Source organism: Amphiura filiformis, chromosome 4 (assembly GCF_039555335.1).
Source record: "Amphiura filiformis chromosome 4, Afil_fr2py, whole genome shotgun sequence".
Taxonomy (NCBI): domain Eukaryota; kingdom Metazoa; phylum Echinodermata; class Ophiuroidea; order Amphilepidida; family Amphiuridae; genus Amphiura; species Amphiura filiformis.
Window position 1 is genome coordinate 26,707,399 of NC_092631.1, and position 26,987 is coordinate 26,734,385.

The window sequence follows — 26,987 nt, forward strand, 5'->3', positions numbered from 1 at the left end:
TAATATCCTAAAATTGTCAAAGTATACTGTTTGTTGTGGTTTGGTTTGGTATTGAGACTGAAGACGAAGTGAAATTCATGTGCCATTTAAATGTGTCGTTTTGTTGTGTTTTTGGCCGAAAAAATGTAATGGTTATATAAAAGAAAGCACCTTGCGGAGGCGTGTACGTATACAAACAGCATGCCACAACATACTGAGGTAGCTGTACACACAGATATAGGTATATACTGAATGACTATTGCGGACATAATAACTGTTAATGTCGGTGAGCAGGGCCCATACCTAATTACCAGTGGGCAGTTTGGCTGGGGGATCCTTCATTCAATACATTGTGGCTACAGCTAGGCTGGAGAAGGCTGTACACTAGTAAATAAGCATGGGCCTTAAGGCTGAAGCGAAAGGCATACAAATATGGTAACCAGATACTTACTTACCTTGTGAACAAGAAGAGTAGATTTGAAACTGGTTGAAAAGTTGTAGAGATGTAGAGATGCTCTGATGTAATTGAGTTGTCATGAAGTTGGTACTGTCTGCGATTGATAGAGATGTAGTTTATACTGGCTACAGATGTAATTGGGGAGACATGGTACTGCTAAGTAGTGCTTCTGCAATGCTCTTGTCCACCTTAGTGTGTACTGACAATGAGGAGTTAGGATTGATGCTTTCTTAGCATACTAATGACAGCTGTGTCATCGTGAATTAACTTTTTTTTATTGTTTATGGTGATACTTCTTAATGGTCTTGAATAATATAGTTAGTTTCAATTTGCAGTGAAATTTTAAGATGATTTCCCATGCAGGACTACCTGTAGAAAAAAAAAACACCCAAAAACATGGAAATAGGAAAATGGAGACATTAGAAATTTAGTCCCATCAATATTTATATCCTACATATAACAGGATTGAAATAGTTTTGGTGAGCAAATCCAATGTATTTTGTCTGACCATTTTAAATATAAAAACAGGGAAATGCCATTTTAACATGGAACCATGGATGGATCCAAAAGGATACAACTCGGTCACATTAGCAATGGACAAAGTAAAAACAGGGAAAATGTGAAACAACATCCAATTGGGGTAATACATGTATGTAAAATACAAATGGTATAAATAAAGTTAAAAACGTTTTGAAAAGACAAGAGTAATGACCTTTCTTTTTCAAGAGATTAAAAACAGAGCCAGCTCTCAGTATACTTGTAGAGTCCAGCTGTAATTATTAAATGAGAAAATTCATGTGCATGGGGTGAAGCCTTGGGATTTCTTTATAGAACTCATACCATCCCTCTTGTGTGTCAACTTTATTTGTCTCAATATTTGAGTGTAAACTGCCAAGTCACGATTCCCTCCGACATACCTTTAGCTAAAGCGAAAGGCATACAAATATGATAACCAGATGCTTACTTACCTTGTGAACAAGAAGAGTAGATTTGAAACTGGTTGAAAAGTTGTGAAGATGGTACTAGAAAGTTTAATTTGGTCAGTCGGCAATTTGTAGAGATGTAGTTGATACTGGTCAGATGTAACTGGGTTGGAATGAAGTTGGTACTGCAAGAACATGCAGTGCACCTGCAATGCTGTAGTTCATCTTAATGTATAGTGACATTGAAGATTCAAGATCAATGCTGTGACACTGTATTTTCTTGAGTTTGGACATTTTGACTGCTGATGGTGACGTTGTGTTGTGTGCAACATATTAGTTGAAATTTTGTTTATGAAATACTAAATATAGAAATAGGCTTGGCATTCTGTTCACATTCTGTCATCTGTTGACATTCTGTCATCTGTTCACATTCTGCTATCTGTTCACATTCTGTCATCTGTCCGTTCACATTCTGTCATCTGTTCACATCATCTGTTCACATACTGTCGTCTGTTCACATTCTGTCGTCTGTTCACATTCTGTCATCTGTTCACATTCTGTCATCTGTTCACATTCTGCCAACTGTTCACATTCTGTCATCTGTTCACATTTTGTCATGTGTCCGTTCAGATTATGTCATCTGTTCACATTCTGTCATCTGTTCACATTCTGTCATCTGTTCACATTCTGCCAACTGTTCACATTCTGTCATCTGTCCGTTCACATTATGTCATCTGTTCACATTCTGTCATCTGTTCACATTCTGTCATCTGTTCACATTCTGTCATCTGTTCACATTCTGTCATCTGTTCACATTCTGTCATCTGTTCACATTCTGTCATCTGTTCACATACTGTCATCTGTTCACATTCTGTCATCTCTGCACATTCTGTCATCTGTTCACATTCTGCCATCTGTTCACATTCTGTCATCTGTCCGTTCACATTCTGTCATCTGTTCACATTTTGCCATCTGTTCACATTCTGTCATCTGTTCACATTCTGCCATCTGTTCACATTCTGTCATCTGTCCGTTCACATTCTGTCATCCGTTCACATTCTGCCATCTGTTCACATTCTGTCATCTGTTCACATTCTGTCATCTGTTCACATTCTGTCATCTGTTCACATTCTGTCATCTGTTCACATTCTGTCATCTGTTCACACTCTGTCATCTGTTCACATTTTGTCATCTGTTCACATTCTGTCATCTGTTCACATTCTGTCATCTGTTCACATTCTGTCTTCTGTTCACATTCTGTCATCTGTTCACATTCTGTCTTCTGTTCACATTCTGTCTTCTGTTCACATTCTGTCATCTGTTCACATTCTGTCATCTGTCCGTTCACATTCGGTCATCTGTTCACATTTTGTCATCTGTTCACATTCTGACATCTGTTCACATTCTGTGGTCTGTTCACATTCTGTCATCTGTTCACATTCTGTAAAGAAATTAAGTTTGATCTTGTCAACATTCAACATTTTATATGGAGAAATATGCTGAACATTCTGCTATCATTCTGTTGATGTACTGTAAATAAATGAGCTTGACATTCAGTTAAAATTCTATTCACATTGTGTATCAACAGGATTGACATTCTGTAGGTATAAAGGCAATTACAATATGTTAATAGTTTGGATAAAATGTGCTTGCCATTCTGTAATAATCGTCCACATTCTGTACAGATTAGGTTTGACATTATGCACAGTAATAAGAATTGGCATTCGAGATTCTGCATAGAAATATGTTTGACATTCTGTTAACATTTTAGAAATATGTTTAACAGTCGGCATAGAAATGGGGTTTACATTCTATAAAACATTTTACAGAAAATTAGGCTTAACATTCTGCTGACATTCTGAGGACAATAAACATAGAAGTAGGTCTGATATTTTGTCAACATTGTGTTCACATTTTGCATAGAAAAAGGCTGACATTCTGTGTACAAAAATTCACTTCATCTTTCTTTATGAAACTGATTGGGCATGTGATTTAGCATGTTACTAACTGTAATTTAGTTCAGTCAGCTTGTAATTTCTGGTCAGAACTGAGGATGACATACAACTCGGAAGACTGTATGTTAGGTATGTTTGCCATAAACACTTGTTTCACTGTTACATTGATTGTGGAAGAGGTTCCTATGATTTCATACAAAGAGCAACTGGTTCATGGTAGCTGAAATGTGATGCTAACACTGATGCATTATATTCTACAGGCATTGGCTTAATGTACACATGATCCAGCAGAGTTCCTTTAGCAGTGGTAGGAGAGGTTATCAATTGGTGATATGTCTGTAATGCATTAATTGGTGGTTTCTTCAGTAGATCATGATTGAAATCGCCCAAAATAACAACATAATCAACATCTAGCATCTCTATCTGGGTGCACAAGTTGTTTAGCACATCAGAAAGAACTGTAATGCTGGTACTGACTGGTTTGTAGACTGTCATGATAACAATAGATGGGTTGGCATTGGTTCTTATAGCAAGAATATCACATTCATCTACTTCAAGTGGTAGTGCAGTAAATGAAACACTCTCATGAATATACATTGCAGTACCTCTGCCTTTAGCATGTTCAGGTTGTTTTCTCATGGCAACAAGTTGATATGCAGGTATTTCATAGTTACCCATGTTATGATCAGTACTCAACCATGTTTCTGATAGGGCTATGATATGAGCTTTCCTGATTTCAAAGTCACATTTGATATCATCAATGTGTTTGGGAAGACTTTGTACATTGTGATGAACTATTATAAATTGTTCTCTGTGATTGGTGTGCAGAATCGGGTTAGCAACTGAAAGGTCACATGGTAACATATTTGATAAGTGCTGCTGAAGTGTTTCATTACAGAAAATTCTCTTTGGATCATAGTCTGAGAGATATAGACCAGTGAGGTGTGTGACACGACTAATTGCAACATATGCCATGCATGCTTTTATTCCTTTCAACGAAATAACTGCTTGATCTGTTGACTGTCCTTGTACCTTGTGCATAGTGATTGCCCAGGCTAGTTTCAGTGGATATTGCTTCCGTATTCTAGTTTGATGGCCATATTCATCATGTATTTCAATGCTTTCTTTATGCGGTTTTATGACAACACAGCTAGCATATTCATTTGGTAGAGGGCTTTTTTGTTTTGCATTTGCACCACACTTTGCATTATCAAATTGTACATAGATAGCACTTGGTTGATTGTTTGCATCATCAGGTAGGATCGATTTGACTGTGCCAGTGACTCCATTGCAAAGACCGTCAGGTACATCTAGATTTGTTGTAAGCATTACTCTAGCTTCCACTGCTAAGCATAGTTGAGATTGCAGCACTGTTTTACCAATTTCTTCAGACTTGTATGGTATTTTCCTGGTTTGACTTTGTCCTGCACGTTCTTTGATATCAAGAGCAAGGATGGTGGTTTTTTTTGACTTGGAAGAGATTCTAGCATTGTTTGGTTATGTTTGTCAACATCTTTATTGAATGCATAGATATGAAGTGCTTCCTTTGGTGGAGTCAAATTTGTTTCAGATTCAAGTGTTCGTGACAAAAGCTTCCTATTATCATCTGGATTTATAGCATCACCTTTTTTTCTTGAACGTAAGCGATTAAGTAGTTGTGCAAATTCAAGATCATCTTGTTGACGCATAATTTGTGTGAGTTCACAGACTTGAAATTGTCAGTCCACATGTCATTCAATGGATTATCATCAGGTACACATAATGAAGTGGAATTGATGGGTGGTATTTGATAGAAATCTCCGACAGCTAATACTGAAATATTGCCAAAGAATGCACGATCTGAAGCTCGCTTAATTTGCTGTAGTCTACCGTGAATGTATTGTAACTGCTTTTTGCTAACCATTGAGATCTCATCTATGATCAGTAACTGCAAGTGTTGCAACTTTGTACGCATAGTATTGAGTGACTCTTCTCTAAGTGGTTTGTAATCTTTAGTAGCATGGATACTGATATTCAGAGCAGAACAAATTGTTTGTCCTTCAACATTGAAAGCAGCTGTGCCAAGGTGTGCAACAACCAGTACTGTCTTTTCTTGTTGTGTTTCACGTAAGGTGTCAAAGATTTTCTCTGCATGATATCTGATACATCTTGTTACATGAGATTTGCCTGTGCCAGCTCCACCAGTGAGAAATATTCTGAAAGGTTCTGGGTTTTCACCATTCATTTTTTTCATACACCATTGGTGGACATACTTGAAAAGCTGTAACTGTTTATCATTGAGAGCTCTGATCATTGATGCAACTTGGTCATCTGAGGGAACTGATCTTATTGTTTCAACTGGTGATCGATATAGGTTATCATTGCATTTGTTGGATGGATTTGCTTGCAATTCAGGAATTTCAATTTCATTGAAATCATCATCAGATTCATTGTTTAACATGATTTTGTCTTCAAGATCATCAAGACGTTGCTGTTCAGCTTGTGGTGCTAATGCAGCCCATGCATCTTCAAGATTATCATTTGCATTTTGCAATTCATTCCATGCAGTATCTATTTTGTCATTGATAGGTTCATATTTCTTCATGTTGTCTTTGATGACTTGTTTGACAGATTTCACACCTTCAGGTGTTCTAACACAACCAGTGTGATAGTACAATGCAAAGCTTTCAAAATCTTCTGGCTTGAGCTCAATGTTACGATGTGGCAAGTACATGCGTATGATGTTCATATAGTACTTTTCAGGATCTTTTTCAAGCTTTATCTTTGGATAGCGTACAATTGCAGGTTTGCCTACACGTTCTATTGCAATTCCAAGATCTCTGCCTAGATACTCAAGATCATACTTTCTGCTTGTATTTCTTGAACTTTCTTCCTCTTCATCCGATTCATCATTACTAGCTCTGTTTCCAGTTTTTGATGATGCAAAGCGAAACTTGGATGCAAATGTTGCCAAGCACATGTCATTGAAATTGGGCATGTCAGGTCTGCCATAATACTTTTCAAGCAAATTTGTCATCCATACTGGCTCTGTGGGGTCTTTATTTTGCATCAGAGATAGTGGCAGTGATATTCTTTGACCATCTGGATCTGTCTGTACACAAATTACTTCTCATGTACAATCTTTCAAGTGCATGCTACATACTCTGTATATACTTTCCATAACACTTAACTCTCGACTGTGTAGATATACATTTCCAATTTTTCTCAGCTCTGTAATAGCATCACTATTGTCTTGTCTGGCTTCTTTCTGTGCATTTTTCAACAGATCACCTACTTGACGTTCAGATTTGGTTAAATACGACATGATATATTTGATACAACTATAAGCATCAAGTACAAGTTGAATGTCCATATTGCCATTCCAAGCACGTATCAGGTGAGGATTGTAGTTATTGATCAAAACTGCTGCAGGTTTTCTTTTCAGATAGATGGTAGATCGTGATGCGAGTGTTACAAGTGCCATTTCTAGTTCTGCTTGAGAAACATTTGCAGCATCAAAGATTTCAGTAACAGATGTCTTTTCTGTGATTTCTATATCTGGGTCAGTCAGAGTATCATGTATTTTCTGGATCAATTCTTTAGCTTCAATTGTTGCATCTGCCTCTCCTTGATCATCATGTACATGTAATTCATCAGGAGTGTCATCATTACTTTCATCTTCATCATCATCTTCATCATCATATGTATCTAGGTTTCTAGCTATGAAAGTTTGTTCTGAAGGTGGTTTTGGAAAGTTGAATCTACATGTTTTGCCTGTTTTGCGACAAGACTTGGTATGATTCTTGCTATGCATTTGGCATGATTTGACAATTTCATGGAGTTCTGGATCATCATCTTCAGATGGTAGTTCACATGATACATATTTGTCAACAAATTCAACAATGTCACAATCTGATACATCATATACATCAGGAGCATCTTCTACCCAAACTAGCATATGAATATGTGGCCAACCTCTCTGCTGGAATTCTGTACGATAAAAATAGTCAACAACTTTGCCAATAGGTTCAGCAGGTGATTTAAGGATATCTTTGATGTACTTTTTTACTCTGTGCTCAAACATTCTAGCAGGGGTTACTGTGTTTGAATAGATGTGTTCACAATGTGTATTCCAATCCATATCTTTGTGCTCTTCTGGTGTAAGAGGTTGTTTGCCTTGCTGTTCAAGAATTGCATTGTCAATTTCAATCCATCTACGGTCAGCAGCACTAAAGGTTAGAAACCATGTGGGAATGCCAATTTGTCGAATCATTGCAAATAAATCTTTGAGAGTTGCATCCCAATAAGATGGTGTTCCTCTTATTTGTCTCAAATATCGAAATGCTGAATCTCTTTCAATCATTTGTTTGACTTGATCTTTGTCTGCAAGCATGTCAGGTGTGATCGCTTTTCCGTCAGGAGTTTTGGTATGGCCTTGTCTCATAGCAATTGAAATCTGAGATGTTATCATGTTCAATTCTGTGGCATATTGAGCAAAGAAAATATACTGTGGATCACTAGCAAAGCGAGTATCTGACGAAAAAAGATGTGCATTGAAATATCTGCTTGGAGAAACCTTTGGATTTCTTTGTTCTTTGTATGTATTCTTGCCATCAGGAAATTGAACTGGGAATGCTTCTGCTTCTACATTGAGAACACTGATAGGTCTGTTGCCTTCTGCAGGTGCAAGACTAAGTATGGAATCATCAAGGTGATCTGCCACATATTGTGTAAAGTCAACTGGCTGCAAACATGATATGAGTGGAACCGATGTGTGAGTGATATCATCATCATTGTCACGGTCATTCTGATTTGTTTCACTGTTTTCCTCATTGACATTGGCATCATCATTTTCACTGTCATTATGATCTGTTTCACAGTTTTCCTCATTGACATTGTCATAATTGTGATCATCATTTTCACTATCATTATGATTTGTTTCACAGTTTTTCTTATTGACATCTTCATTGTGATCATCATTTTTACTGTCATTCTCATTAGTTTCACAGTTTTCTTCATTGACATTATCATTATCACTGGCATGATTTGTTTCACACTTTTCCTCATTGACATCTTCATGATCATTTTCACTGTTATTCTGATTAGTTTCACAGACTTCCTCATTTGCATTTTCAGATTGATCTTGATGTCTTGTATTATCAATCTCGGGTTCATGGGTTTCTGTGGATGCAGTTTCGGTTAAATCTTCATCTTTGTTTTCATCATTTCTATTATGCACTGATTCAGAAATGTCATCTTCAAGTTCAGAGTCACTTATATCCATATCAAAAGGTTCTTCAATTTCAGAGTCACTGATTTCCATATCAACAGGTTCTTCAAGTTCATTTGTTATGATAGATGCAGTCGTACTAATAGTATCATTGATCTCATCATGGATATTTTCTGTTGCTATTTCTGAAGGTTCTTGTTCATCTGTGAGGTCTGCAATCTGATTTGGTTCCAAGTTAATAATATTGTCATTTTCTGATTCCAAGCTTTCAGTATGTTCAGTAGCTATGATTGGATCATTGTCAATTGCATCCAATTGATTAGCATCTATATCAATGTCTTCAAACACTGGATTTATTTGCTTCAGTACATTGAGAGCTGTTCTGATCTTACTGGGACAAACTTGCTTGTACATAACGTGACCTTTGTATTGCAATTTACGTTTCAGTTTGACTCGAACGATACTGTCATCATTGGGAAGACGTGGCAATGCTTTTGCTGTACTATCTACATCAGATTTCACACAAACAACCTGACCATGGATACCTTTCTGACAACCTTTGTATAAAGGAACTAATTTCATGAAAGGAATCACAGGTGCAATCAAGTGTCTTTCAAGGATGTTAAGTTCTGACAATTCTGCAGGTTGTGGACACAGTTCCAGGTTATTTGCTTGCGACAATCGTGGCACTATATTCTGTTTGATGTTGTTGTGACATGTTTTACAAATCCATGCATCAGTTGGGAGTGTTTCATAATTAGCATTGGATGGCATTGCTGATAACAAGCTAGTTTTGCTGTACTTTGCTTTGTTGAACAGTACAACTTGATTTCTGAACAATGAACGATTGCATATAAGACATGTGTAGATCGCGGTGGCCGCCGTATCATTAAAAATTAAATTTCAGAACAACCTTTGCAATGTCACTTCTAGAAGATTTGTGAGAGGTTTTAGTTTGTTGGATTTGTCTAGCTCTTCTTTCAGGTTCTTCATAGGCTTCTCTCCTTTGGTTCAAAATTGCATCTCTATGTATCAAGTAGTATATGCTCCTTTTAATCAACATCAAAGCTTTGTTTCTAATGTAATTCATCCTTTTCTTTTCTAGTATTGTATCATTGTTTTTTGTGTAGTTCACTTTTCTGGTTTTCAATATGGATGATCTGTTTGATTTGTAATAGCCTTTTTTGCTGTTCAGTATCAATGACTTGTTTGTTTTGTACCTGTCTTTTCTATTTTTCAGTACAGATGGTCTGTTTGAGCTATAGTGGTCTTTTCTATTTTTCAGTACAGATGGTCTGTTTGAGCTGTAGTGGTCGTTTCTATTTTTCAATACAGATGGTCTGTTTGAGCTATAGTGGTCTTTTCTATTTTTCAGTACAGATGGTCTGTTTGATTTGTAGCAGTCTTTTTTGCTGTTCAGTATCAATGACTTGTTTGCCACGTAGTGTGCTCTTCTCTTTTCTAGTATTCTCTCTCTGTGTTTGGCATAGTATCTTTTACTCTTGGCTTGACGTTTTGCTTTCTTAGTATCATATTCTGTCCAAAACGAGCAACCTGGCTGATCATTATCACTGGAATTATTTAATGTATTTGTGGACTTGCACTGCATGCCTGTAGTAAGGCTCATAATTTCTGATACACTTTGATCGGACTTGTCTTGACCTATACATGGATTAAAAATTACACTTGATACTGACCTTTCAATACTAGGTATAGTATGTAATGAACTTGTCTCATCTCTGTGTGCATCTCTTATAGCATGTGTAGAAGATAGATCTGTCGATTCAATTACAGAAAGAACATTCATTGACGTTTGATTTCCAGATTCATTGCATTCATTGTTTGATTGGCATTCTGTATCACTTTCCTGATTCAAGGGTATGGGAAGAACTACTTCACATTCATTCTTTGCTTGAGATTCTGTAAAGCATTCTGTAGGAATTTCTGTATCACGCACCTGACCCGAAGGTACAGGAGGTATCACTTCACATTCATTCTTTGCTTGAGATTCTGTATGAAATTCTGTATGCAATTCTGTATCTTCCTCCTGAACCGAAGTTACAGGAGGTTATAGAGGAAAGTGGTGAAGAACCACAAGCAAGTTAGAAAAAGGAATGTGGTGAAAGAACACCAAGTAAGTTAAAAAAGAAAGTGATGAAAGAAAACCAGGCAAGTTAGGAAAAGAAAGTGATGAAATAATACCAGAGACATGCAAGTTAGGAAAAGAAAGTGGTGAAAGAACACCAGGTAAGTTAGGAAAAGAAAGTGATGAAAGAACACCAGTGACATGCAGAACATTGGGTAAGTTAAATAGTTATTTTAAGAGTGGATCAATGAATAAATTATGTATGGGATGAAGGGTATTATAACACAGTGATGGTAGATTATTAAGATGACAAATAAGACGATCAGTCATAAGAAATGGGATTCAAACCCAGATAGAACAATGAGAACAAAATTGAGTACATGGGTAGTTGGATGTGAAATGGATTGGTTGGTTACCAGGTGGGTGCATCATTAAGGCAGTGTGAAATGTTTATTTGACATTGTCAAATGTTTGAGCACATGTGGATAGGCGAGTGAATTTAACAGATTACAAGTGGAAGAAGGTTAACCAGAGGGTAAAATGGAATAAGGTGGTAAGATAGTGTTAGATGAGTGGATGATATAGGTATACATACCATTAATGTTGGTTTACAATAAGCAAAGTAGAATTCATAATGTCCCGATTTCATCAACAATCAAGGATACGTCAGATATTGTTTGGTAAGTAGCGATGATAACCAGAAACCAGGGTTGATCACATACAAAACATCAGATTGATATGAAAAAAAAAACACCAGAAATAAGAAAGTATATTAGTACCTTAATATGTGAGGATTACTGCATATTACTTTTTGTTTAATATATTCATATAGTGCAGGGCAGGCCTACATGTGGTACCAGAATCTTACACAACGCACATGTACAGTTGGTCTAGCAGAGTTTGCCGTGATCAATGGTTTGTAGAAAAACCAAAACAACACACAATACCGGTACTTTAATAGAACCATAGACCATTGTGTAACTTTAGAAACAATTTTTTAGAAGAGAGTGAGAGAAAATCAGTCTGATGCCTTGAACCAAGACTAATAAAAACAAAGAGGATTGGTGCATTTACAAATTTACTCTCTACTGGACTAAAAGTGATACTTACCTTGCGTTTCTTCTCCTCACGCTTCCTTCTTCTTTCATCTCTTTTCTTTCTGTCTTTCGAAGGCATACTGAAAACTTGAGAAATGATACAATATAAATTTGAAATGTGTTGTATTTGTAACAAGTCATGGTCAATACCCTCAGTACGCCAGTGGCCATCCTCTAATGTTATGTATAGTGAAGCCAAGAATTCTCCGCGTTGCGGAAATTCCGCAAAAATCACGGAATTCGGAAATAAAGCGAAAAACGCATTTCTGAGAAAAAAAAAATTTTAATCAGCAAAAATGACCTAGAAAAAGGAAAAAAATAGAATTGAAAAGAAATAAATAAAATATTTAATGAAATGGGTCTTCAAAATGTATCAAAATAAAGTAAAATCCGTTGTAGATTTACCGTACTGACTTTATCGCAGGCTTTTTAATCAGTTTATCCTTGGATTGTTTGCAAACAATTACAGTAAAGGTAAGATTCTTGTGAAATTTTATTATGTCAGAAATGTGCTAAAATTACAAAGCGGAGAAAAGCGGAATTTAGCATTTGTAAAGCAGAAAATTCTTGGCTTTAATGTATCTCTAGTCATGCTAAAGGTCGATCGATAGATGTACATTTTAAATCAGCATAATTTAGGAATACACTTTTGGCTTTGAAATAAATTTTTACGGTAAAATTTTTTTATTTTTTTACTTATGTCAGATAAAAAACATGGCACTTGGATATACCTTATAAAAAAAATCCCAGGGTTAAAATTAGACATGAAATTGTGTCAAATTTCTGATTTGTATAGGCCACAATTTCGCCCGTGACCTTTTTTGGAATTAATTTTTCAGTGTTTCAAACTAATAAAGTTTGATAAAGAAAGATTTGTCCATCTCCAAGGCGCATCGTGTGGATTACAGTTTTGTCAAAATATCTGTTTCGATTTCAACTTTTTTCACTTGCGACTGCCAAAGTGTCCATCTCAGTACTTTATTTGTAATATTTATAAAAAAATGGGAAATAATCTATATTTCTACTGTGGCTTGCAAAACTATCCATCCATGGGTACATTTGCAAGTTGATTGTGACAAAATGTAATCAGAATTGAAAAATGGTGCAATCAAAACTATGATATATATATAACCCTATATGATGTGCTTTTAGTTGAGAAATATATTTCATTAGCGAATTATTTACTTGAAGGAAATCAAAAATCAACTAGAAACATCACGGTTTTCAACGCATAGGGCATCGAATGGGATGGCTCCGCCATGGGGTGATTTACATGTGTACAAATCTTGTATCGCTGAAAGTCAGAGTGGTAAACAAACAATCATGAAAAAATGAACAAAAAATAAGTCACATAAGTTGCAACTTTTGCAAAAGGCAGTTACTGCATATGACCCTGAATGACCCTAAAATGACCTAAAATTTGACTCTAAATGTTGACTGTTCCTACCAAGTTTCAAGCACATCGACCAATTTTTATTAATTTGACCTCAGATGACCCCTTGGTGACCCTGGATGACCCAAAATGACCTTGCAATGACCCCTTAGTGACCCCGAAATGACCTTCCAAAACTTTGGCTCTAAATGTTGACCCCAAAGATGACCCTTGGCGACCCTGGATGACCCCAAAATGACCTTCCAAAAACTTGGCTCTAAATGTTGACTGTACCCACCAAGTTTCAAGCCCATATGACCAATTTCATAAATTTGACCTCAGATGACCCATTGGTGACCCCGGATGACCCCAAAATGACCTTCCAAAAATTTGGCTCTACATGTTGACTGTACCCACCAAGTTTCAAGCCCATACGACCAATTTTATTAACTTGACCTCAGATGACCCCAAAATGACCTTCCAAAATTTGGCTCAAAATGTTGACTGCACCCACCAAGGTTCAAGCCCATACAACAATTTTTAGCAATTTGACCTCAGATGACCCCTTGGTAACCCCCGGATGACCTTCCAAACATTTGGCTCTAAATGTTGACTGTACGACAGTTTTTGTAATTTGACCTCAGATTGACCTTTGACCTCAGTATATGACCTTGAACCCCACCCAAAAAAGTTTCCAGAGTTTTTGACCATGACCTATCCTGCCCATCCATGCCCGAGATACAGCATCCGGACGGAAGCACAGACAGTGCAAAAACAGTATGCCTCGCAGTGGAGGCATAAAAATATGTATACAGTACCAAACATACTGACAAAATGAAAGTTATTTCTTTTCATTTGGCCAAGAAAATTAATTTTACAATGAAAAGGTGTAATTTAAACATCAAATCGGATCGTTTGTATTAATACCTCAAATGACGAGTCTCATGCTAGCCATAATTCACTAGCGTTCTGAGTGAATTGTGTTTCTGTACAGTTATAAATGTCTTTAATTGCATCAATCACCACAATGATTTGTAGAACCAACCCAGCACATGGCTTGTCCACATGGCAGGGGTAGCATTAAGGCCCGAAAGTCAGGGGGGGGGGGTGTTTTTCACTCCCGAGCTTGGAGTAAGGTCCAAAAGTAGAGAGTCAGAGTTCACCCCTGAGCTTGCACATATTCCAAATATATTCATTTACCCCTGATCGGGGGTTAACACTACCCCTGCCACATGGATCAGAAATCATATTACAAGGGTACACAATTTGTGTGCAGTTGTTTGCTTTACTACATGTATATGGTCATTTTCACGGTAAAGGGTGTAACTTTGGATTTTTAACATTTTAATCCGTAGCGTTCTAATAAAGCCACAGAATTCCATAATTTTTTTTTTTTTTAAGTCATCTAGTTAGCAGCTACCTTGGGTAGCATAATCAGCTTTGGGAGTTACTGCGTTCAGTTTTAGCAGGCTTAAATGTACTTAATATTGCCATTTGGAAAAACTATAAAAAACAGTAACATTTTTGTAAAACGCTGTGTTTTCTTCAGTTAGTTCATGGATAATTTTTCTTATCCTGAAAGTACAGTCATATGTTCAGTAAACACTGCCACATTAGATTTAATTGTGAACGGCCCTGTATTTTTGAGAACTGGACTTGATATTTGTCGTTTCGAGGCTTCATTTTCCGTTAACAATTGTTAACAAACTTTGTGGGTGTAGCTTTGGTTCATAATTCTTGGTTATTTCTTCACTTCTTCTTGATTTATAACAGTTGTTATCTTAACTTGAAATGGGTAACAAAAATTAGCCGATTTGCAAGCTTTTAAAATTTTTATAAAATCTTGACTTCAAATAGCCGTTTTTTCGTTAACTTTTTTGAAGCCTCCGAAACAAACTGTTCAGCAAGCTTGTGCAAATATAAATAAAAGAGCTCATCCAATCTATTTATCAAAATGTAGCAAAGTAGATCCTCAAGTCACATGTTTTTAAATCGTGGAGATATATATCACCGTTTGAAAATGGGACCCAATACAAACTTTCCGTTAACAATTGAAGCCTCCGAAACAAATGAAGCCTCCGAAACAACAGTAAACTTAATTATCATCTATGCATATCTAAATTGGTGTGTTTCATACTGATATCTGCATTGTAATTATTACTTGATATGTGCAGAATGTCATAAATTTTTAAAAAAATTGACATTATGGTTAATGTTTGAAAAATATACTGATACCTTAAAAAGCCTGTTTCGGAGGCTTCACATGCAAAAAACACCATACTTAACAAATGGGTGAAAAAAATTAATGTGTGATAAATCTACAATATCTGCCGCATAGAATCATTGATTCAATACACACAAGAAAATAACAGCTTAGATGATCCCAACACTGTTGTTTTCAAAAAAACTACTTCTGCAATGTTTAACAATTGTTAACATGAAGCCTCGAAACAAAAAAAAATGACTTGCTGTGATAATTTAATTTTTGTCACAACTGAAATTCAATACTTAGAAGCAAAGCATGAAAATTAGTAATTGTGATATTTTTTACCTATTTTTTATGTCAACTTGTAGTAGTTAGCCAAATATTTTACTTTTATGATCACCTGTGTTGTTAACTGAAGCCTCCGAAACACAAATCGCTTGAATTGAAAAAAAAAAAAAATAACTCCAATTTCTGTGAAACTTGGCTGGGAGGTTCCTTTCATCAAGTAGTATTTGTACATGAAGTTAGACATTCAAATTATTTTAGGAACCCAATTAAAACTTAAAAAATATGTTTAAGGTTTGAAAATTTCCATTGTAAATGACACTTGATGTTAAAATTTTCAAAACTGCAATTACAAACATAGCAAAACATGGTATAAAATTTAACTTATATCTGTTGACTTACTTTGGAATGGAATTTCACATGTATTCCAGCTTTCATGTCAAAATTTTCTGAGGTTATGTAAAATACATTTTTTCTTTTTTTTTAACCAAAATGTTATGCAAATGTCAAATTTTTTATTAGAAATCATAAGGTTTAAGCCTTGAAACATTATTTTACTTGAATTTAAGTTGCTTATGCATGATTTCAGTAAACAGAAACATATTTAAGTGGTTTGAAATTTTGACCCTAAAATCAAAAGTTACACCCTTTACCGTGAAAATGACCATATATTAAAGCATAGTTAAGCTGCTAAAATTTGGTACAATTGTGCACTTTTAAGCATGTGAGTTCCCACACATGAAGTACATACATCAAACTGTGTGACAACAAACTAGATGACCATGGGAACATTTTGCCGGTGTCAGGTCAAAGGTCATCTCTGGTAAAATCTTAAAATGGCATTTTCTGGACATCTGTAATGAGTACCGGGCTCAAACTCTGTGACAACAAACCTCATGACCTGGGAAACATTTTGCAGGCAGGAGTCAGATACCTCCACAACACCCAACACGCTCCAGCTAGGTTTGTGGTCTATGACCATCATTTTTTTTCTTTTTTGTCAAGTTGAAATTTTTAACCCGTACTTGCCAAAATGTGCCATTTTACCCCAAAATAAGGTTTTTGTAAAATAATTCTGTAACGATAGGACATAGATAGCACAAACTACATGTTGAAAATCCTTGTGATCAGACAAATAATTTGGTGTATCTGCTTAAGCTTGGAGCATGTTCACATTTTACCCCTGTGTGACCTTTTGTGACCTCAGGTCACTAGGGATAAAATCTGAAAAGCCTCCAAATCTTAAAATAAATTAAGACCATGCATTTCATGTCTGGACACTCATTTTAAATCACAAAGTGCACAATGATTAGCAGCTGTACAATCATATTGGAAACAATAATTAAATACAAGTGACATGCAATGATTGATAAAATATATGAAAGAATAAATGAAAATGAAATGACTCTCCCATGCACAGAAAGAATGACAACTTTGATGCACTGCATGCCTTTTCATATCGTTGTCATTCACATGAATTTAGCCTGAACAGTGCCGCTCTTTTTACATGATTCTCTCTATGGAAATGTCAAAGCGATACAAAATATTGATTTATTATCATACATACATACAGGACGTTCAAGATCTTGGCACTATTTGGTGGCCAAAGATGTGTAAAAAGTATTTAGGAGTGGAAACAGCACTTGATGCAGTTTTTGTAAATTATATATCACATTTGTAAAGGCAAAATTATGTGTATTTGTTTTTATAGAACTGAAACCATGGCATTCCCTGTGTTTTTGGAGAAAAAAAAAAATATTTTGGGTCTTTTTTGCTGTAAATGGGCATTTTGGTGACAATTGTTTTCCAAATATATGCTATAAATGTAGGCCTACCTATTAAACCAGAAATATTTTTTATTTTATACAATTTAATAAGCTACATGCTGGTAATAAATTCAAACTAACTCTTTGCTGGCATTTTAAAAGTCTTAAAGGGTATATAGCTGGAAGGAAAAGCCGACGATCAATTGAAAATTTTGACCTTTCATATTGAAGATATGGATTTTTCCCCCTAAAGACCTAATTTTTTTTTTGGTGTTTTGGAGAAAAAATCCATATGATCTGAAAAGTTCAAAATTTTCAATTGATCGTCGGCTTCATCCCACCTACATACACTTCAAATATAAATCATCAGATTTATGAAGTTTACTTCGAGTACTGTAAACTATCAAAAATATCAATTTTTAATGATTTGCCTAAAATGTGTATTACATTGCGAATTTGAAAAAATCAAAATTATTTGATATCAGAAGGACATTCTTCGTATTCAGAATGCAATTCGATATGTCTGATGTGCTCTAATGTCCCATAATAAAATTAATACTGTCCAAGCGTTCATACCCCTTCCCTTAAAAAGTTTACTTAGTACAAAGAATAAGGTATAGCTATTAGCCTACATGTACTCTACATGTAGGCTACATATTAAAACTGAACATTATATATCAAGCCTTCTGATCCACCATACCTGTATTTAGGCATAGGCCTTGTTTGAAGGCCTATGATTTAGGGAATACATGAAATGAAACACCATCTATGTTCATACATGTACACAGATTCTCAACACACTAGGGTGGTGAGTTGTGAGAGGTCAGGGTTAGTAACAGAAGGGACTTTAAATCATAAATCATAAATCCTTGGTTTGGGCACATTACCCATACTTTTATACTCACTCGTGGGACATTTGTCAAGGATCAGAATAAACAATAAAAAAGGCCCATTCAGTGATTTTCTCATCCGGTCGATCGCAAAAATCATCAAAATTCAGATTTTGGTACCTTTGTCATAAATATGTAAACATAGCCTGCTAGTGGTTCAGCCGAAAACCGTGGATTTAATAAAAAAATTAGGAATTTAAATAAATCTGTAATTTACGTTAGTACTGACAGTATCTAAATCAGCTACATGTATTAGAATGGGGCTTCAACTTCGTTAATACTGCTGTTTTCTTTGTTTGTTGCCAAATTTTTCATTTCAAAAATACCAAATGACAATTTGAATGACGTATCTTTCAAGCAATTTAAAAACAATTTTATTTTAGATTCATTGCATGGCGATCGGAGTGTTATCGTCAGAGCAACTCGGACTAGTCGCGTCACAAAACAATTTCATTTCGTATCCTCTTGGATCTCTGGTCTATAAACCACAATGGACTGCTAATATAGCTGCTAATAATATCGGTGTCAATTTGACAAGCCCAATGCCACAAGAAGACACGTCCATTTTTCGAGCAAAAATGCGTACGGTATAGACCTATGCACAGACCCCGGGGCACAAAATCATCAATTTGAACGTTTTGTAATCTAATTCTGGCCGATCTAGCGTTATCAAATAAACTAAAAACTTAACGCCGAAACGTTTGGTAACATTCTTATTCGTTGAAAAAACATATTTACGGCAAAATAAATACAATTTAAAGCAAAGAATTTTAATGTACTCACTCGGTACTCGTGTCTACAATGGTCTATGTGGAACAACTTCATCCACCGCTTTACTCAGTATCAGTCGCGCTATCAGCAGATCAATCAGACAACTTCAGTTTTGAAATCCGTTGCTCTGAGCTGAATGCGGCAGGACCCGACTCAAAATAGACCTCTCAATCAGGCTACAGCGTATTTCCAACAAACAAACAAATAAATATCCGAGATGATGATGCAGATGATGAGATTCCGAAAACGATCCGCGTGTCGATGGTTTAATAATATTCCACGTTCACTGTTTTTGTTTACGCTGCAAATCTGGTCGAAACTGGTCACAGCCCGGGGTCGAGAGCCGCGTGACCTGTATTATACTCAATCGCTAAGCGACGAACAATTGGTATTGAGACGAGTAAGATAGCGCGTCATTCTCAACACAACAAAAAACCTCCCAATCTATTGGCTAAAAACTAATCGCTACCGTTCAGCGATGTAGTATGAAAATAATTCAACTTTATGTTCAGTATTTTAAGGGCGCATTACACCAAAGCACTGTGCGAAAGGTGCAATGGTGATGGCTACTGGAGATAATAATGCAATGGTCAATTTTAATGGGCCATACTTTTTCTTCGTGAGGTCGGCATGTTCTGATTTAAATGAAAGATGCTAACTTATTAATGACTAAAATAGATATGATATTCTACAAATCGATTTCACAAGAAAAGTAGGCCCTGGCCGAATTACTGCTAACGTTTTAATGCTAGTTTTGGCCATAGATCCTGGAAAAAGACTATTCCAGGGTCTATGTTTTGGCGTTGAAATAGCGGCATCGCTTTTCAACATTTTTTAATTAAAAAAACTGAATTTTTAAAGTTGCCCAAAATTGAAGATTTTTAAAGTTCCCCAAAATTGAAGCTTAAATGAAATGACGTAAAAAAGTCAATTGTCACGCATGGTAGAAAACACCGCTTAAAAAAGTTGATTTTTACGTGCTTTTCAATGGAGAGGTTATTTGGTGGTCTACGCCCTTCAAACCCAACCATGTAAACGGGTATTGAGCGCTCTCGGCTATCAACTTTAGAAAAAGTCGGTGCGTAGCTGCTTTATTTACCGAATAGCGACCGGCCCTATGTTTTAACATTTGGGGCCCTGGGGCCCATATTATGTGGCATATGGGACTCTTATATTCATATAACAATATAATGCTGAAGATCTATTATTGTACCAAATCTGAGCCCTGTAGCGGCTTTATTTGCTGAGAAACGGTCGGCCCTTTGTTTTAACATTTGTGTCTGTGGGGCCCCTAGCGTTAAATATGTGGGGCCAAAACGGGCAAAATGCATATCTACAAGTTTGGGCCCATACGTGTGCCACACATGAGTCTTAGTGCCCTTGTAGTTTTACAGCTAACCTTGTCAATCTGTTGCCCCTTATTTTAACATCTGGGGCCCGTAATATATGACATATGGGGCTCATGTATACATGTAAATATAGAGTACCCCAGGGGCTATCAGTGCACCAACTCATGGCCCTGAGGCTGCTTTATTTGATGAGAAACGGCGTGCTTTGTATTTTTACATTTGGGCCCCTGGGGCCCGTGACCTTTTACCTATGGGGCCAAAATAGGCAAAAGGCACATCTATGGGGTAGGGCCATTAAGTGTGCCAAATATGAGCCCTGGGGCCCTTGTAGTTTTGGAGATAGCCCTGTTAATGTGAAGGGTCAGAAGGAGAAGAAGAAGAAGGAAAAGGAGAAGACTAAAGAGCATAAGGAGAATATCTATGCCCTGTTCCACAGGCATAGATAAAAGCATAAGCAGAATATCTATGCCCTGTTGCACAGGCATAGATAACTAGATAACACAGTTGTGTTTGACCAAACACGAATATCTATGCCTGTGTTTCCCACCCTAACCCCCTTAACCCACCATGACAATCTTAATCCATCATGACACCCCATATTCTAAAAGGGCTATCAGTATACCAACGAAAAAAATTAAAATAAATAAATTAAAAATCAAATAATACCCCTTTAATTGCATTTGCTGTGTAAACGCTTGAGGGCGCTCCTCCTTAAATAATGCAACAAACATGTTCCATACAAAAAAATCGAAAAAAAAATCAAAAAATCTGAATACCCCTCTAATCCCAAAACGGAGTGTCCCTTTAATGGCTGTTCCATCACCCTAACACCCCCTGACACCCCATATTCTAAAAGGGTTATCAGTATACCAACGAAAAAAATTAAAATTAATTAATTAAAAATCAAATAATACCCTTTAATTGCATTTGCTGTGTAAACGCTTGAGGGCGCTCCTCCTTAAATAATGCAACAAACATGTTCCATACAAAAAAAAATCAAAAAAAAAAAAAATCAAAAAATCTGAATACACCTTTAATCCCAAAACGGAGTGTCCCTTAAATGGCTGTTCCATCAACCTAACACCCCCTGACACCCCATATTCTAAAAGGGCTATCAGTATACCAACGAAAAAAATTATAATTAATTAATTAAAAATCAAATAATAGCCCTTTAATTGCATTTGCTGTGTAAACGCTTGAGGGCGCTCCTCCTTAAATAATGCAACAAACATGTTCCATACAAAAAAAAATTTTTAAAAAATCAAAAATCTGAATACCCTTTAATCCCAAAACGGAGTGTCCCTTTAATGGCTGTTCCATTACCCTAACACCCCCTGACACCCCATATTCTAAAAGGGCTATCAGTATACCAACGAAAAAAATTATAATTAATTAATTAATTAAAAATCAAATAATAGCCCTTTAATTGCATTTACTGTGTAAACGCTTGAGGGCGCTCCTCCTTAAATAATGCAACAAACATGTTCCATACAAAAAAAATTAAAAAAAAAAAATCAAAAATCTGAATACCCTTTAATCCCAAAACGGAGTGTCCTTTAATGGCTGTTCCATCACCCTAACACCCCCTCGCCCCTTAACCTACCATGACACCTTTAATCCACCCTGACACCCCGTAATATGTTTGATTCTAAAAGGACTATCAATGTACTGACTAAAATATTAAATTGAAAATCAAGAAATACCCCTTTAATTGCATTTGCTGTGTAAACGCTTGAGGGCGCTCCTCCTTAAATAATGCAACAAACATGTTCCATACAAAAAAAATCAAATGAAAAAAAAATCTGAATAGCCCTTTAATCCCAAAACGGAGTGTCCCTTTAAGGGCTGTTCCATTTAATTTACATACTCCCTTAGGAATAGCTTTATAACAATACCTATATACATAAGAATTAATTGGACACATGCTAATCAGCTATAGTCATACCCTGATTTTATTATCCTTGGCAATAGCACAATGAGCACAAGGCTAACATCCTATATATACCTTTTACATAGAGATGGTGACATTCCTAGATACATTTAGACATTTGGGGCCCTGGGGCCCATAGTAAATAACCTATGGAGCTCATGCATATTAGTGAATGTCTTATGCCTAAGGGCTATCAGTGTACAAACTCAGGGCCCTGAGGCTGCTTTAATTGAAGAGAAACTGAATGTTTTGTATTTTAACATTTGGGCCCCTAGGGCCCATGACCTTTGACCTATGGGGCCAAAATGGGCAAAAGGCACATCTATGGGGTAGGACCATTAAGTGTGCCAAATATGAGCCCTGGGGCCCTTGTAGTTTTGGAGATAGCCCTGTCAATAGGAAGAGGTGAGAAGGAGGAGAAGGAGAACTAGATGGCACAGTTGTGTTTGACCAAACACGAATATCTATGCCTGTGTTTCCCACCCTAACCCCCTTAACCCACCATGACACTCTTAATCCATCATGACACCCCATATTCTAAAAGGGCTATCAGTATACCAACGAAAAAAATTGAAATAAATTAATTAATTAAAAATCAAATAATACCCCTTTAATTGCATTTGCTGTGTAACGCTTGAGGGCGCTCCTCCTTAAATAATGCAACAAACATGTTCCATACAAAAAAAAAAAAAAAAAAATCTGAATACCTCTTTAATCCCAAAACGGAGTGTCCCTTTAATGGCTGTTCCATCACCCTAACACCCACTGACACCCCATATTCTAAAAGGGCTATCAGTATACCAACAAAAAAAATTAAAATTAATTAATTAAAAATCAAATAATAGCCCTTTAATTGCATTTGCTGTGTAAACGATTGAGGGCGCTCCTCCTTAAATAATGCAACAAACACGTTCCATACAAAAAAATCAAAAAAAAAAATCAAAAAATCTGAATACCCCTTTAATCCCAAAACGGAGTGTCCCTTTAATGGCTATTCCATCACCCTAACACCCACTGACACCCCATATTCTAAAAGGGCTATCAGTATACCAAAAAAAAAATTAAAATTAATTAATTAATTAAAAATCAAATAATAGCCCTTTAATTGCATTTGCTGTGTAAACGCTTGAGGGCGCTCCTCCTTAAATAATGCAACAAACATGTTCCATACAAAAAAAAAAATCAAAAAAAAATTAGAAGGCTATATATTTGTACACAAATACGGCTATACCCGCATGTTATCGGTGTACCCAAACTTATAGTCCTTATTTGCAGAGGACTTAAAATAAAGAAATTGCATGTGTAAAAGTGAAAGTCCAAGTCACAAGCTTTAATTGAATGTAGGTTGCACTGTCGTAGCACTTAAAATAAAGAAATTGTAAAAAGTCCCTCCCAGGGGAGTCGTCTCTCTTACTCTCCATAGGTTGCTGTTGTCAGTCTCTCTTACTCACAGTGAGGCTATGCAATATGATTCAGGGGAAACTATTCCAGAGGGAGTATGTAAATTAAATAGAACAGCCTATTTTGGGGCCATTTCAGAGGGAGTATGTAAATTGAATGGAACAGCCTTTTTGGGGGCATTTCAGAGGGAGTATGTAAATTAAATGGAACAGCCAATGGGTATGTAATTTAACTGGAACAGCCTTAACGCTTCACGCTGGTATTTCCAATTATGATATAATACGATCTGTTTGTTTAGTCCTACATGTGTGGGGTGGATGGGTGTGTGGGTGTTAGTAACAATATTATTCTCAGGCGCTATCTGTGTACAAATTCTGAGCCCGGAAGCTGCTTTCTTTGATGAGAAACGGCCCGCCCTTTGTTTTAACATTTGGGGCCCTGGGGCCCATAATATTTGACTTATGAGACCTATGCACATAATTATGTTGATGTATAATTTTCTAGTGCTATCAGTAGGCTCAAGCTGGCCACTGTAGCTACTTTATTTACTGAGTAACAGCCGGCCCTATGTATTAGCGTTTGGGGCCCTGGGGCCCATATTATGTGACATATGGGGATTATATATACCTTTGACAATATAATACTAAAGACCTATCTGTGTACCAAATCTGAACCCTGTAGCTACTTTATTTGCTGAGAAACGACCGGCCCTTTGTTTTAACATTTGGGGCCCTGGGGCCCAATATATATGACTTATGGGGCTCATGTACATATGCTGAAGTATGATTCTCAAGTGCTATCAGTAGACTCAAGCTGGCCACTGTAGCTACTTTATTTACTGAGTAACCCGGCCCTATGTTTTAGCGTTTGGGGCCCTGGGGCCCATATTATGTGACATACAGGGATTATATATACCTATGACAATATAATACTAAAGACCTATCTGTGTACCAAATCTGAACCCTGTAGCTACTTTATTTGCTGAGAAACGACCGGCCCTTTGTTTTAACATTTGGGGCCCTGGGGCCCAATATATATAACTTATGGGGCTCATGTACATATGTTGAAGTATGATTCTCAAGTGCTATCAGTAGACTCAAGCTGGCCACTGTAGCTACTTTATTTACTGAGTAACGGCCGGCCCTATGTTTTAGCGTTTGGGGCCCTGGGGCCCATATTATGTGACATTTGGGGATTATATATACCTATGACAATATAATACTAAAGACCTATCTGTGTACCAAATCTGAACCCTGTAGCTACTTTATTTGCTGAGAAACAGCCGGCCCTTTGTTTTAACATTTGGGCCCTGGGGCCCCCAGCCTTGTACATCTGGGGCCAAAATGGGCAAAAGGCACATCTACAACTTAGGGCCCATACATATGCCACATATGAGCCCTAGTGATCTTGTACATATAGAGCTAGGCTTGTCAATCTGTTGCACCATAATTTAACATTTGGGCCCCTGGGGCCCATAATATATAACATATGGGGCTCTTTTATATTTGTAAATATAGAGTACCCCTAGGGCTATCAGTGTACCAACTCAGGGCCCTGAGGCTGCTTCATTTGATGAGAAATGGCGTGCTTTGTATTTTCACATTTGGGCCCCTGGGGCCCGTGACCTTTGACCTCTGGGGCCAAGATGGGCAAAAGGCACTTCTACGGGGTAAGGCACATAAGTGTACCACATATGGGCCCCAGGGCCTTTGTAGTTTTAGCGCTAGCCTTGACAGAATGATGTGTTTGATGGAGAAGGAGGAAAAGAAGAAGGAGAACTAGAAGGCTATATATTTGTACACAAATACGGCTATACCCGCATGTTATCGGTGTACCCAAACTTAGAGTCCTTATTTGCCGAGGACTTAAAATAAAGAAATTATAAAAAGTCGCCCAATTGGACGGAAAATGTGTAAAAAGTGAAAGTCAAGTAACAAGCTTTAATTTAATGTAGGTTGCACTCTCGTAGCACTTAAAATAAAGAAATTGTAAAAAGTCCCCTCCCAGGGGAGGCGTCTCTCTTACTCTCCATAGGTTGCTGTTGTCAGTCTCTCTTATTCACAGTGAGGCTATGCAATATGATTAGGGGAAAACTATTCCAGAGGGAGTAAGTAAATTAAATGGAACAGCCATTTCAGAGGGAGTATGTAAATTAAACGGAACAGCCTATTTTGGGCCATTTCAGAGGGAGTATGTAAGTTAAATGGAACAGCCAATGGGTATGTAATTTAACTGGAATAGCCTTAACGTTGATGTCATCTATATTATAATTACACTATTCTCTGTGGATCTGTTTAGTCCTACGTGTATGGGGTGGGTGTTAGTAACAATATAATTCTCAGGTGCAATCTGTGTACAAACTCTGAGGCCTGAAGCTGCTTAATTTGATGAGAAACGACCGGCCCTTTGTTTTAACATTTGGGGCCTGGGCCCATAGTATTTGACTTATGAGGCTCATGAACATATATTGACGTATAATTCTCTGGTGCTCTCAGTAGACTCAAGCTGGGCACTGTAGCTGCTTTATTTACTGAGTAACGGCCGGCCCTATGTTTTAGCGTTTGGGGCCCTGGGGCCCATATTATGTGACATATGGGGCCCATATGTACATATAATAATGTAATTCTCAGGTGCATTCTGTGTACAAACTCTGAGCCCTGAAGCTGCTTTATTTGATGAGAAACGGCCGGCCCTTTGTTTTAAGATTTGGGGACCTGGGGCCCATAATATTTGACTTATGGGGCTCATTTACATATGTTGAAGTATAATTCTCAAGTGTTATCAGTACACTCAAGCTGGGCATTGTAGCTGCTTTATTTACTGAGTAACAGCCGGCCCTATGTTTTAGCGTTTGGGGCCCTGGGCCCATATTATGTGACATATAGGACTTATATATACATATGACAATATAATACTAAAGTCCTATCTGTGTACTAAATCTGAACCCTGTAGCTACTTTATTTGCTGAGAAACGACCGGCCCTTTGTTTTAACATTTGAGCCCATGGGGCCCCTAGCCTTGTACATCTGGGGCTAAAATGGGCAAAAGGCACATCTATAACTTAGGGCCCATACATATGCCACTTATGAGCCCCAGTGATCTTGTACTTTTTGAGCTAGGCTTGTCAATCAGTTGCACCATATTTTAACATTTGGGCCCTTGGGGCCCACAATATATAACATATGGGGCTCTTGTATATTTGTAAATATAGAGTACCCCTAGGGCTATCAGTGTTCCAACTCAGGACCCTGAGGCTGCTTCATTTGATGAGAAACGGCCTGCTTTGTATTTTAACATTTGGGCCCCTGGGG

The 26,987-nt window shown here is 37.0% G+C and overlaps 1 protein-coding gene across 2 annotated transcripts; it reads right to left on the reverse strand.

Moving 5' to 3' along the window:
• Positions 1-766: 766 nt before the first annotated feature.
• Positions 767-19,149, reverse strand: LOC140150750 (uncharacterized). 2 transcript variants are annotated; one of them, XR_011858842.1, is made up of 5 exons: positions 19,009-19,149; positions 11,720-11,793; positions 10,221-10,274; positions 1,405-2,800; positions 767-805 (listed from the first exon to the last, which is right to left on the reverse strand). XR_011858842.1 is itself a non-coding variant. In XM_072172850.1 (4 exons), exon 4 carries the CDS (start codon positions 2,693-2,695, stop codon positions 2,372-2,374), a length of 324 nt encoding a protein of 107 aa, XP_072028951.1. In that variant the 5' UTR covers positions 2,696-2,800; positions 10,221-10,274; positions 11,720-11,793; positions 19,009-19,149; the 3' UTR covers positions 821-2,371. The 2 variants fall into 2 exon arrangements, 1 of the variants encoding a protein (XP_072028951.1); XM_072172850.1 differs by lacking the exon at positions 767-805 and having other exon boundaries at positions 821-2,800.
• Positions 19,150-26,987: the final 7,838 nt, after the last annotated feature.

Bases quoted from the DNA above. Each gene is read 5' to 3' on its own strand.
- LOC140150750 (XM_072172850.1), bottom strand. From the start codon at position 2,695: ATGACAGAATGTGAACAGATGACAGAATGTGAACAGAAGACAGAATGT.